At 44.4% G+C, this 12701-nt stretch overlaps 1 protein-coding gene across 1 annotated transcript; it reads left to right on the top strand.

Annotated features, from left to right (window-relative positions):
- The first annotated feature begins 1856 nt into the window (after positions 1-1856).
- cd83 (CD83 molecule) lies at positions 1857-11235 on the top strand. The gene is made up of 5 exons (XM_063069942.1): positions 1857-1983; positions 2390-2514; positions 4765-4987; positions 8081-8175; positions 8432-11235. Exons 1-5 carry the CDS (start codon positions 1920-1922, stop codon positions 8540-8542), a joined length of 618 nt encoding a protein of 205 aa, XP_062926012.1. The 5' UTR covers positions 1857-1919; the 3' UTR covers positions 8543-11235.
- The last annotated feature ends 1466 nt before the right edge of the window (positions 11236-12701 follow it).

The following is a 12701-nucleotide window of genomic DNA, read 5'->3' as shown; positions in this document are numbered from 1 at the left end:
AGCACACAACAGCAAACACGATAGCACTGGCCACTACAGACTCATAGAACATCCTCAGCATCGTCCGACAGATGTTAAAGGACCTCAACCTCCATCTCAGGTGTTCCCTTGGGATTGAGTATCACTTGCTTTCACTCGTGTTGTGGCTGATAGGACCACTGTGGGATCTGAAAATGCTGGGAAAGGAGGTTCTTCAGGGACGTGTGGGTTGTTTTGGTGGTAGAACCTGGTAAAGGTGAAGACTGGCACAGCATCATGTACGAGATGTAAGATGGAGGTGAACATCTATGCACAGCCTAGCTTGATAAATGTTCCTTGCTCCCTCCTGATCTGTAGAGGCAAAGGCTTTTGTGAAAACTAAAAAAAGTCACATGCCTGTGTATTTTCTTATAGCATTGAAGGAGACTGTTCAATATATTGAGACTGTGCCAATTCCCACAATATTCACTCATCAGGTATGTTCCCCACATTCCCACAAGCCTCCCTCGAAAGTCTGCCTCTGAGCTACACACGGGGCAAGTCACATGTTGATACTTGCCCCTTATTCTTGGAGTTGTTGGATGGTTAGATCATAAAACCATTAAGATGTAGGAGCAGAATTAGGCCATTTTGCCCATCCAGTCTGCTCCACCATTTCATCATGGCTGATCAATTTCTCTCTCAGCCCCAACCTCCTGCCTTACCCCCATAACCTTTAATATCTTGACTAATCAAGATCCTGTCAACCTCTGCTTTGAATATATACAATGACTTGGCCACAGCCATCTGTGGCAATGAATTCCACAGATTCACCAGCCTCTGGCTAAAGAAATTCTTCCTCATCTCCATTATAAATGGAATCCCTTCTATTCTGAGGCAGTGCCCCCTCTGGTCCTAGACTCCCCCATCACAGGAAACATTCTCTCTAACAAGGCCTTTCAATATTTGGTAGTTTTCAATGAGATTCCCCCCTCATTCCAAAGAATTCCAATGAGTACATGCCCAGAGCTCTCAAATGGTCCTCCAAAGGTAACCCTTTCATTCCTGGAATCATTCTCATGAACCACCTCTGAACTTTCCCCAATGCCAGCACATCCTTTCTTCAATAAGGGGCCCAAAACCATAACACCATAAGGTATAGGAGCAGAATTATGTCATTTCATCATGGCTGATCCATTTCCCTCTCAGCCCGAATCTCTTACCTTCTCCCTGTATCACTTCATGCCCTGACTAATCAGGAATCTATCAACCCGGGCGTTAAATATACCCAATGACTTGGCCTCCACAAGCCACTTGTAGCAACGAATTCCACAGATTCACCGCTCTCTGGATAAAGAGATTTCTCCTCATCTCTGTTCTAGGTTTCAATGCGGTCACCCTCATTCTTCTGTACTCCAGTGAGTACAAGCCCAGAGCCATCAAACACTCGAAATATGACAAACCTTTCAATCCTGGAATCATATTTGTGAACCTCCTTCGAACCCTCTCTAATCTTTTCTTAGATGAGGGGCCCAAACCTGCTCACAATACTCCAAGTGAGGCCTCACCAGTGCTTTAGAAAGCCTCAACATTACATTCTTGCTCTTATATTCTAGTCCTCATGAAATGACTGTTAACATCACATTTACCTTCCTCACCAGACTCAACCTGTAAATTAACCTTACTAACTCTTCCTTCAGTCAGTCCTGACGAAGGGTCTCGGCCTGAAACGTCGACTGAACCTCTTCCTAGAGATGCTGCCTGGCCTGCTGCGTTCACCAGCAACTTTTATGTGTGTTGCTTTAATTTCCGGCAATTGCAGAATTCCTCAGTGTTTACGGGTTGACAATGTCAAGTCTCCCTCCTCTTCTGGGAAAACGAAACTTAACGAACTGAAAGTATTGCTATCAAATGCGCCTGCGCTGCGGCTGAATTTAGACTTGCCCGATTTTGCCTTAACGATGGCGGTGGAGCTGTTGTCCTGCTTGACGCCGAGCGCGCTTTTCATCTTAATGCTACAACTTGGTATTTATATTTGTGCTCTCTTCTGGCTGCAGTGTTACTTTTCGTAGATTCAATGAGCTTTATTTGGATGCGGTGCCACTAAAGATTCTGCAGATGCTGTAAATCTTGCGAAACACGGACTAAATGCTGGCCAGGCAGATTCTGCAGGAGAGTAAACTTGATTCGCGCCGAGGCCCTTTCGTCAGGGCTCACCACTCATAGCATTTTGTATGTGAAGTTAGTTACGTTGTTTTATTAGCGTCTACAGACAAGAGGAGATCTGAAGAAACTATCTGTTAAAGGAATTTAGCCGGTCAAGGTTATACAGGGACTGGGCCCGGAATAGTAACCACTCCTTTGCTTCCAGCAGTTATTTGCGTTCGTTATATCTTGGTTCCTAACCTGTGATTTCTCGCTACTGTTGCAGGGCTGTTCTGCCTGGGCGGAGATGCGATTAGCGAAATCTCTGTAAGTCTGGGCAAAGAGACGACCTTATCCTGCAGAGACCAGGTGAAGGAGGGTGTCCGGTACTGGGGTATCAGCTGGTACAAGGTACGTAGAGTTATGGCTACTTTGTTGGCCTCTGTTGATGATGCAACTATTGAACGTCTATTTATGCTTTGAGTTGCTGATATGATGTTGAGCAGGTGTACAGGTGAACCTAATAAAGAGGACACTATGTGTACGTGGAACCTTAAAATATTGGTGCCACTTTGTTAGACAGCCAGCTGCTTACAAGCTTTTCTGTTTATGAGCAGGCATCGAGCCACTAACCCCTACCCTAACCTAGGGTAGTGCCCAGTCTAAAGGTCTGTGTCTTGTGGGGAGACCCTTTAACCAATCACATTCCTGTACAAGCAAGATCCAGGTCTTAAATTAGAAGCTGGGTATCCTATCGTCTAGGGCAAAACAGCCTATCCCCATCACCACTGCATGCACATTTGCAAAATGTACCGAGTTACTTCCCATGCAGCTGCAACATGACCTTGGCCACCAAGGATATGAGTGCATGGGACACCACTTCCTTCAAGGCTCTTTCCATAGTTTGTGTTCTTCCTTCTCTATCTCTCTATCTCCCCCTCTCTATCTATCTATCTATCTATCTACCTATGCCTCTATCTCTATCTATCCCTCTATCTCTATCTCACACAACGCCGTAGGGGCACCTTCACCAAAACGACTGTAGAGTTTGAGGAGGTGGTGCAGTATCACTTTCTCAAGGGGATTTAGGGATGGGCAATAAATGCTGTCCGAGATTACAAACAGAAAATAAATACAAAAGAAAAATGTTGATTCAGGGACTGCAGCAACAGTCATTGAGGTCAGTAACCTGTCCTTTTGGGGAGTTGATTGAGAGAGGTTTTAATCACCACATTGGACCATTGGACACTCCAGGAGTCATTTCACTCAAGCTGTACAGGGTCATGACTTCCACAGTGTAGTAAAATTGAAATTGAAAATTAGTAAAAATTCAGGGTTTTTTTGGGGGGAAGTATTTTTTTTACTATGTCAGGAAATTAAGGGTTTGAAATATTTTTTGGAGTGAGTGGGGACTGCCCAGAAACTCCAGGAAAAGCCATGCAAATGGCCTAGAAACTCTAAAAATACCCTGGACAGTTCCTTTGCTTCTTCACTTTAAATTGCAGAGAAGCATAAACAATGGTGAATATTTGTAGAGGAAACATGCAATATACAGCTAGATGTTAAACTTAGAGACAGTCTTATATTTTAGACAGGAAGCCAAAAAGGAACCAACCAGTGTAGGTAATCACTTAGCAATGTCAAAGCTTGTAGAAAACCACATTTAGAATTATATATTGCACCTTTTGGAAAGGTCGCATTATTTTCCCTTTTGGCTGTTGCTGTGTGTTGTGCTGAATTTCCATGAGCGTTCATGTCCAGTGGGTGTTCGTGAGTAGACTTGGGTTCCGTGCTGTAATTCTGTTTGCGTAGTATGTGGGTTTGCATTTGCTTTCTGTTCTCAATTTTGCTAGTACTGGGACATCCCCCCTCCCCCCTTAAGGTCCTGTGGTTGCAACAGTCAGTCTTGATATTACTAAAAATGGGTTGCAATGTCATTTTACAAAAAAAGATGTATCACTAGTCTCATGGCATGATTGAGTAAATTGGCAAGTTTTTATCCCTAATGGATTTAGTTCTTGCAGTGACAGTCTTGTGATTTCAAGGTTGCTGTTACTAATACTCATTTTCACCAGATTTTTTTTGCCTCAGTTAGCTGAATTTAAATTCCTAAGGGTCTCTGCCATAAACAACAATTGAACTTGCCTAAAAAGACCATGCCAGGTGGGGAGAGCTTGAAGGTATTCATAGCCCGGCTCACCATATTTCTGCTGCCTCTTTGCAAGGCAAATGAATAATATTTCTGTATTTTCCAACATAGAAGCATATCTGTTGGCTTGCTGACTCACAGAGAAGTCTAATTTCCCTGTGACCCATTCTCCCCACATTTCCATCAATCCTATCACCTGCCTACACTAGGGCCAGTTCGCAGTGGCCAACTAATCTTCCAGCCAGCACATCTTTGGGTGGTGGGAGGAAACCGCAGTAACCAGAGAGAATCCCACACATTCACAAGGAGAACATGCAAACTCCACAGGACCAGGACCAGACATTAGGACTGAACCTCGGCTGTTGGAGCTGAGAAGCGGCAGCACTGAATGCCATCCCTATTCCTCCACTTTCTCCACCAGGTTTAACTGTTGCAATGGTTCATTTCTCAGCTCCAACTGGAAAGTTATTCAGTACTGTCTAACTCTCTTAGTTCTGTTTACACTTCAACAGGTGGCTGATAATGGGTTATCAGGAATTATTTTCAACAATTTCAAGGAAAAAGCTGCCCAGAAGTATAGAGGTTGCGACTTAGCGGTTAGATCGACACCTACCGAACCCTATTCCTTGATTATTTCCAATATCTCCAGTGAAGACTTGGGAATGTACCATTGTTTCTTGTGGGCACCAGTTGGAGAAGAAAATAAAAAGGGATTTGTGAATTTGAAAGTAATGGGTAAGTAGATAATTACCTTATAGCAAGTTTAAAGTTACCATGTAAATTAAAGAACAGTGCAGGTATCACAAGTAGTTGGGAGTATGGGGTTGAGGTTATAGAACAGCTGAAATCATATCAAAATGCAAATAGGATGGGTCTGGCCCAACTCCCGCGCAACGCCCCAGTCAGCTGGTCATTGCTGGCATACCTGTCCTACGTAGAAAAGTTCTTCCAGGAGAACGCCTTTGACCACAGGGCCATCAGGCAGTGGTCGGCTTGTAATGTCCTGCAGGCACTGCAGGAGAAGGACGTGATGGACACAGTAGGATGGGTCCCTGAGCAGATCGTCCAGTTCATCTGGCAAAATGCCTCATTGCCAGATCTCACCAACAGGCACCAAGACCTCGCCTGGCTGGTGGTGAGAGGGGCCCTCCCAGTCAGAGCCCTCCTGTACACCCGGAACATTGTCTCCGCACCTCACTGCCCACAGGAGGACTGCAGTGAAGAGGAGTCTGTGACCCACCTCTTTGCACACTGTCAGTTCACAAAGAGGGTGTGGAGGAGGATGGACGGGCTAGTGTCACGTTTCATCCCCAGCAGCTGCATAACAGAGGACTCTCTGATCTACGGGCTGTTCCCAGGGACGCACACGGAGACCAACATCCGGTGCTGCTGGCAGATCATCAACTCAGTGAAAGACGCTCTTTGGTCGGCCCAAAACTTGATGATCTACCAGCACATGGAGATGTCCGTGGGAGAATGCTGCCGACTGGCACATTCTTGGCTGCAGGAGTACGTGCTGAGGGACGCACTGAAACTCGGTGCAGCCACCACAAGGGCCTGGTGGGGAAGGACCACGGTTTAGGTTTCTCCACCCGTGGGAGTGGGAGGGGTCGGATGGCAGAGAGTATACCCCTCAACAGTGATGTGGTAAGGTGAACAAATGGAGTGCCACGTGGGTGGCCATAAGTACGGATATGTACTGACTATAATGGAAACGTATGTAAAGGATGCTGCAACACACATCAAAGTTGCTGGTGAACGCAGCAGGCCAAGCAGCATCTATAGGAAGAGGCGCAGTCGACGTTTCAGGCCGAGACCCTTCGTCAGGACTAACTGAAGGAATAGTGAGTAAGGGATTTGAAAGCTGGAGGGGGAGATGCAAAATGATAGGAGAAGACAGGAGGGGGAGGGATAGAGCCGAGAGCTCGGCAGGTGATAGGCAAAAGGGGATACGAGAGGATCATGGGACAGGAGGTCCGGGAAGAAAGACGGGGGGGGGGGGACCCAGAGGATGAGCAAGAGGTATATACAGATGCTGAATGGTTTGTTGTAAATAATTTTATTTTTGAATAAAGTATATTTTGAAATTTTAAAAAATCAAAATGCAAATAGAACTGAGGGGCTGGGGTTGCTACCTTCCTTGAACTCCTTTAATGGACCAGCTCCTGTCTTAGTGAGGATTTGTTTTCTTACTGCAGTATGTTCCTGTTAATTCAAGGCCAGTTAGTGAAAGAGTTGTCATGGCTACAGCTAGCTTTTATTGATTGTGATGAGCGGTTGCACAGCTGTTGACAAGCAGCTAATCAATTTACCACATAATTCCACAATCCTCTCGTTATGTGTCATCGTGACACGTTAGGTTTTTATGCTAGTTCTTCTGAAGGTGTTGAAGGAACACTTTGTACACTCTGGGACCTCACCCAAGTCAGCCAGCGTGGGGGTTGTGTTTGGTTGTTCAGGAGTCTGGGTCTGGCTGAATCCAGTGATGGCCATTCTGGGTTGAGTTGGCAGAGGTAATGCTTTAGGATTGGTCAGCTGTACCTTCATATCCTATTCCAGAGACTTTGGGTGGAAATTAGTCCTCAGCTACTGGCACTAAACACACAAATAGTAACAGCTGCTTTTGAAATTCAGGTCCACATTCCTCAAGGTCGTGACAACCACAACCTCTTCCCTTTGTAAGAGGTACAAGTCAAACCGTCGGAGTAGTTCCTCTTCAACACCACACACACTGCTGGAAGAGCTCAGCAGGCCAGGCAGCATCTATGGAAAAAAAAGTACAGTCAATGTTTCAGGCCCAAATCCTTAGGCAGTACTTCCTTTTGATACTTACTAACTTCAAGTTTACCAAGGCTCCTTGCTGCCATGCATGTGCAAATCCTGCCTTATCTCAAAGGGAGTCAATCCCAACTCTCCTTTGAAATTCAGATCTTTGATCCACATTTGCGCCAGGTCAGTGTTGAAGTCTGGATGCGAGTGGTCCTGCTGGAACACAAGTGGGTGGATTATGGTTGGTCTCAGAGTGAAGGAAGAAAGCAAAGCTCTGAAGTCACATTGTATCTAGTCTGCTTGATGGGCATCAATTGACCAGGCGCTGTGAACAATGGCAGAGCCCAGTGTGCAAGTTCTCAAGTCTGCAGCAAATATTTCTGGCTAGAAGTGCTAAGCAGATGGTTTATAATGTCTTCACCCTAATGTGCCCATATCACATAAGCCAGTCTTCAGCCAATTTACTTCACTCCATTTGCTGTCAAGTACACTGGGTACAAAAAAGAATGTGGCACTGGGGAATCTTCAGCTGTAGTTGAAGGTTGCAGTTCAGAACTAATTGTATGTCTAACGATCTTGTTACAGCAGTGGTATCTACAGGAGACTTGCATGGCAGAGCCTAGGCACAGTGGTTAGTGCAGATGCCCCCCACACCTGGGTTTAATCCTGACCTTGATCCTGTCTGCTTAGAGTTTGCCTGTTTCCTTTGTGACTGTGTTTCCTCCCACATCCCAAATTTGCACTGGTATCTGAAATTTACTGCTTAATGCAGAAAGAATCAAAGTAGAATTGATGAACGTGTGAGAGGGAATAAACTGCAGAACTAGAGGGGGTAGTAAGAGGAGGAGTGAAACTGTTGGGTGATGAGTGTCCTCCTGTGTAAGTGTGGGTCATCTCTGCACTGACTGACAGTAACACCCCTGACAAGTAACTCAAGAGTTCCAATGCTGAATAATCTCCAGACTGCTGGAAAATTGTCATCTTCTGTACATGTGAAAATGATGCCCTTTACATCATTTGTTGTCTGGTTTTAACTGAGCTGAATTTTTACCTGTCTAGGTCATACAAGCTCGCTAACTTTGAACTGGATGTTGAAACCCCTAATAGCTATATTCTGTCTCCTTTCTTTACTATGCTTGTATTTTATGATCAAGGTAAGTTTGCTCTACTTTGTACTTTTAAAACAATTACTGCTTATCACTCACTGCTGTTTGAAGGGACCTAGAACCTGCTGGTGTTCACTAGTAACAAAGAGACAATCTCTTATAACTACAGACAAACTCCTAGCAAAGGGGAATGAGTAGATTTAAGTCTGTCCTTTGGATTGAAAGTAAAATCAGTATTTCTAACAATGTGTGTGTTTCCTACTCAAAACCACCACCTCCCCGCCCCCCGCCATTCCATTTCCAGAAAATCACCAGAGAACGTGAAAACTATGGAAAGCTAAAAAACACGGATTTGTGGAATTCCATTCAAATTCAAATTGAGGAACCAGTCAAGGACAAGTTCAACTCAACGTGACCTTGAGCTGATGGAATGAAAAGCTGCACTTGGCAGAATGGAAGCTTCGCATGAGAGGCCTGCTACAAGTACCAGAAGCAAGGCAAACTGTGTGCAGGTCGTGAATCAAGTAATAAGGGAATGCTTGTTCCCATTTCCTGTTAAATTCCTATTTGTTGCTAAAGTAGCCCAAGTACTTCTTGCTAAAACATGGGAGACTGCGGATGCTGTAATCTGTATCAATAAACAATCTGCTGAAGGAATTTAGCAGTTTGAGCAGCAACTGCTGTGGAGGAGAAAGCGATAAGTCCGTATTTCAGGTTGAAGCACTGCATCAGAACTTCTGCATTTTTCAACCCAAAATGTCCACGATTCCTTTCTCCCAACCGCTGAGTTCTTCCAACAGATTGTTTGTTGCTGCACCTTCCAGCATCTGCAGTGTCTCATCCCTGAAACCCTGCTTCAGACTGACTTAGAGTGGTGAATTAACCAACCAACCCCACATCCCATTGGAATGTGGGAAAAAGCACGATCACCCGGTATCTGTTATCCTGACTTCGGTGTTGTACATGTGGTGTTTGCATATTCTTCAATCGATCATGTGACTTTCCACTGGTGTTCTGGTTCCTTGTACCCACAAAATTTATTGGTAGGTTAATCTTCTGCTTTAAATTGGCCCTTATTGTCTCTTAGTGACAATGTGAGAGATTGCATGATACAGAAAGACTTGTTAGGGATCATTCTGGATCTGAGACATTATGGATAAGATAACTATGGATAACTAAAATAAGAATTAGTCTTCAGGAAATAAAATCTGTACACAATTTGATGGGACACTTCTGTCCCGTTGGAACTACATAAGGAAAGAGACTAGGTGAAGGTGGAAGCAACCCACACAGAATGCTGGAGAAACTCAGCAGGTCAGGCAGCATCTGTAGAGGAGAATAAACAGTCAATCTTTCAGGTCGAGATCCTCCATCTGAACGTTCCTGCTACTGACACACTTAAAGGTGTATCAAGAAGACGAGGAGAACGTCCCTGTATGAGCACGTTGTTAAAGATGTATCCCTGCCAATGTCTGTTTTGTTTTTGTCTGTTTAGAGATGAAGTGCTTCCTGTATTGGATTGCCTAGTTACACCCACGTGACCACTTAACTTACATCTTTGGATGTAACGTGAAAAACAGAGCACCTGGAAGAAACACACGCAGTCACGTGGAGAATGTACAAACTCCTTACGGACAGTGGTGGGGATTAAACCCAGGTTTCTGGCACTGTAAAGCATTACACTAACTACCATGCTACCGTGCTGCCCCATTTTCTCTCTTAACCTTCTAATTAGTTGTACCTTCATGGAGCCACCCGTCACTGACAGAAAGGGTATATTTTGGATGTCTGCAGTCAGCAGTATTGAACATCCAAAGGGGTTCAAGTTCAAATTTATTGTCATCTGACTGTACATATCTACAACCAAACGAAACACCATTCATCCAAATCATAGTGCACCCACAAAACTTATGTCACACACAGCACATAAACCAAAACATTATACTTTAAATAAGTTAATAAGATGCAATTTGAAATGTATGTAGTAAAGTGCAGCACGGGTAAACAGTAAATTTATCGCTGTGGCAATGATCAGACCCTGGTGGAAGCAGAGTATTCATTAATGTCACAGCCTGAGGGAAGAAGCTGTTACCTAGTCTATGTTCTATGTTCTAGTCCAGTAGTCCAGGAGGTGCTTCTACCTCCTTACTGACGGTAGTTGGTTGAGATTGTGGGTTGGGCCTTTTGTCTAGTAAATGTCACAAATGCGGGAAGGGAGATCCCTCTAATCCTTGGATGTGCTACCATTGTAAATATGAAATTCTGTTTCTTTACCTGACTCTATTCAGAATGTTAATTAAGTGATTACAGCAATTGAAACTGTCGTTAATCAGTTATTGTTATGTTGAAGAATTGTGATTGTAAAACATCATTTCAGGAGCAACACACACAAAATGCTGGAGGAACCTAGCAGGCCAGGAGGCAGCATCTGTGGAAAAAAGTACAGTCAGCGTTTTGGCCTTCTGAGCTCCTCCGGCACTTTGTGTGTGTTGCTTGGATTTCCAGCATCTGCAGATTTTCTCTTGTTTGTTATTTCAGGAGAGTGAGATTCCCTCCCCCTCCCTGAAGGTTCACAGTCTGAATAGACTGGATACAAGTTCTGTATTTAGCAATTAACAGTTTCTGTGTGACTTCAGGACTGATGTGGGGAGCATGCATGGACCAGATCGGGGGGAATAGCATGTGTGGTTCTAAGTGTACAGATGCACACACAACCTTACTTGGCTGTCTGATCTTTGCCATTAGTGAAATCCTTGGGGTGGGGAGAGGTGTGTAGCCTAACCAAAAGAAGATACCACAGATTCCGTCTTACTCAGCAGGAGGGGATGAGAGACACCAGAGGATTTGGTGTTTCAATACAAAGCTGGTGTTGTCAATGGCCCCCACTCACTCTGATGACCAGGGTTCAACCTGGAGCCCTGAATCTCAGCACTGAGTGCACCTCACAGGCAGCCTCTCCACCCCAAGCTCTGGGACAATTCTTGCTCTATGCTAGTGGATACAGGGATTCACAGAGGTGTTTGCCAGAACCACCTGTAACCTGAGTCGATGTTTTTTTTAATTGAGGATACACCTACATCACCCAGGCTGGATGTCCACAATAAATTACATCACTCTTTGCCCCCAATTACCACACCCTTTCTCATACCAGACATGCCCCACTGGCCATCAGTTTTTCTCATAACTGTGTTTCATAAGAATATTAAATGTAGTTACTGTAGGATTAGAGTAAGCAGCTGGTATATTGATGGGCAAGGGGCCTGTTTCTGTGGTTATTCTATGCTGTGCATTCTGCTCCATTTCGAATGACTGACAACAACCCCTTGTCAGCAGACTCCTGACACTCACAAATTAACTAAATGAAAATGTTTTTTCTAAAATGACCTTGCAGACAAGATCTTGTGCCACAGGTGATGGTTATTTGGAAATTGCCTGGGAAAGCAATGAACTGAGGATGTCGAAGGTGTTCACATAAACACATAAGATGCTTCAGCAGCCGATACTTAAAATAATGTTTTATTTAAGTATCAGGGCTGCCATAGAAGACTGGCCTGCTTCTGAACTTCCATTACTAGCCATATCAGCACCCAATTACCCACCATTGAGAACATCTACCATAAACGCTGCCTGGGCAGGGCGAAAAGCATTACCAGGGATGCATCTCACCCTAACCATGGACTTTTTACTCTCTTCCCATCCAGTAGGTGCTACAGGAGCCTCCGCTCCCACACCAGCAGGGCCAGGAAGAGCTTCTTCCCTGAGGCTGTGACACTGCTGAACCTCTCCTCACTGCGCTAAGCAGTATTGCATCTGTATTGTACTGTCTCAGTACTTTTATATTTGTGTGCTGTAGTACTTTTTAAATTTGCAGTTATTTTGTAAATAACACTTCTTTGATTTTCTGGTCAGATGCTAAATGCTTTTCACTGGCTTTGTATCTGTACTCGGCACAATGACAATAAAGTTGAATAGTCATAGTCATACTTTATTAATCCTGGGGGAAATTGGTTTCTGTTACAGTTGCTCCATAAATAATAGTAATAGAACCATAAATAGTTAAATAGTAATATGTAAATTATGCCAGTAAATTATGAAATAAGTCCAGGACCAGGCTATTGGCTCAGGGTGTCTGACCCTCCAAGGGAGGAGTTGTAAAGTTTGATGGCCACAGGCAGGAATGACTTCCTATGACGCTCAGTGCTGCATCTCGGTGGAATGAGCCTCTGGCTGAATGTACTCCTGTGCCCACCCAGTACATTATGTAGTGGATGGGAGACATTGACTAAGATGGCATGCAACTTAGACAGCATCCTCTTTTCAGACACCACCATGAGAGATGCAGTTCCATCCCCACAAGATCATTGGCCTTACGAATGAGTTTGTTGATTCTGTTGGTGTCTGTCACCCTCAGCCCGCTGCCCCAGCACACAACAGCAAACGTGATAGCACTGGCCACCACAGACTCGTAGAAATCTAATATAATCATAGGTCTTTTTTACCCAATGATATTTTACTTGCTTCTCTCCAGAGGAAGATAGTAATAGACTTAGGGTTGACCATTGAGAGTTCTAACA

This window comes from Mobula hypostoma, chromosome 17, assembly GCF_963921235.1.
Source record: "Mobula hypostoma chromosome 17, sMobHyp1.1, whole genome shotgun sequence".
Lineage (NCBI taxonomy): Eukaryota > Metazoa > Chordata > Chondrichthyes > Myliobatiformes > Myliobatidae > Mobula > Mobula hypostoma.
The sequence above is the reverse complement of the archived record's forward strand: the minus strand, read 5'-3'. Positions and strand labels throughout refer to the sequence as shown.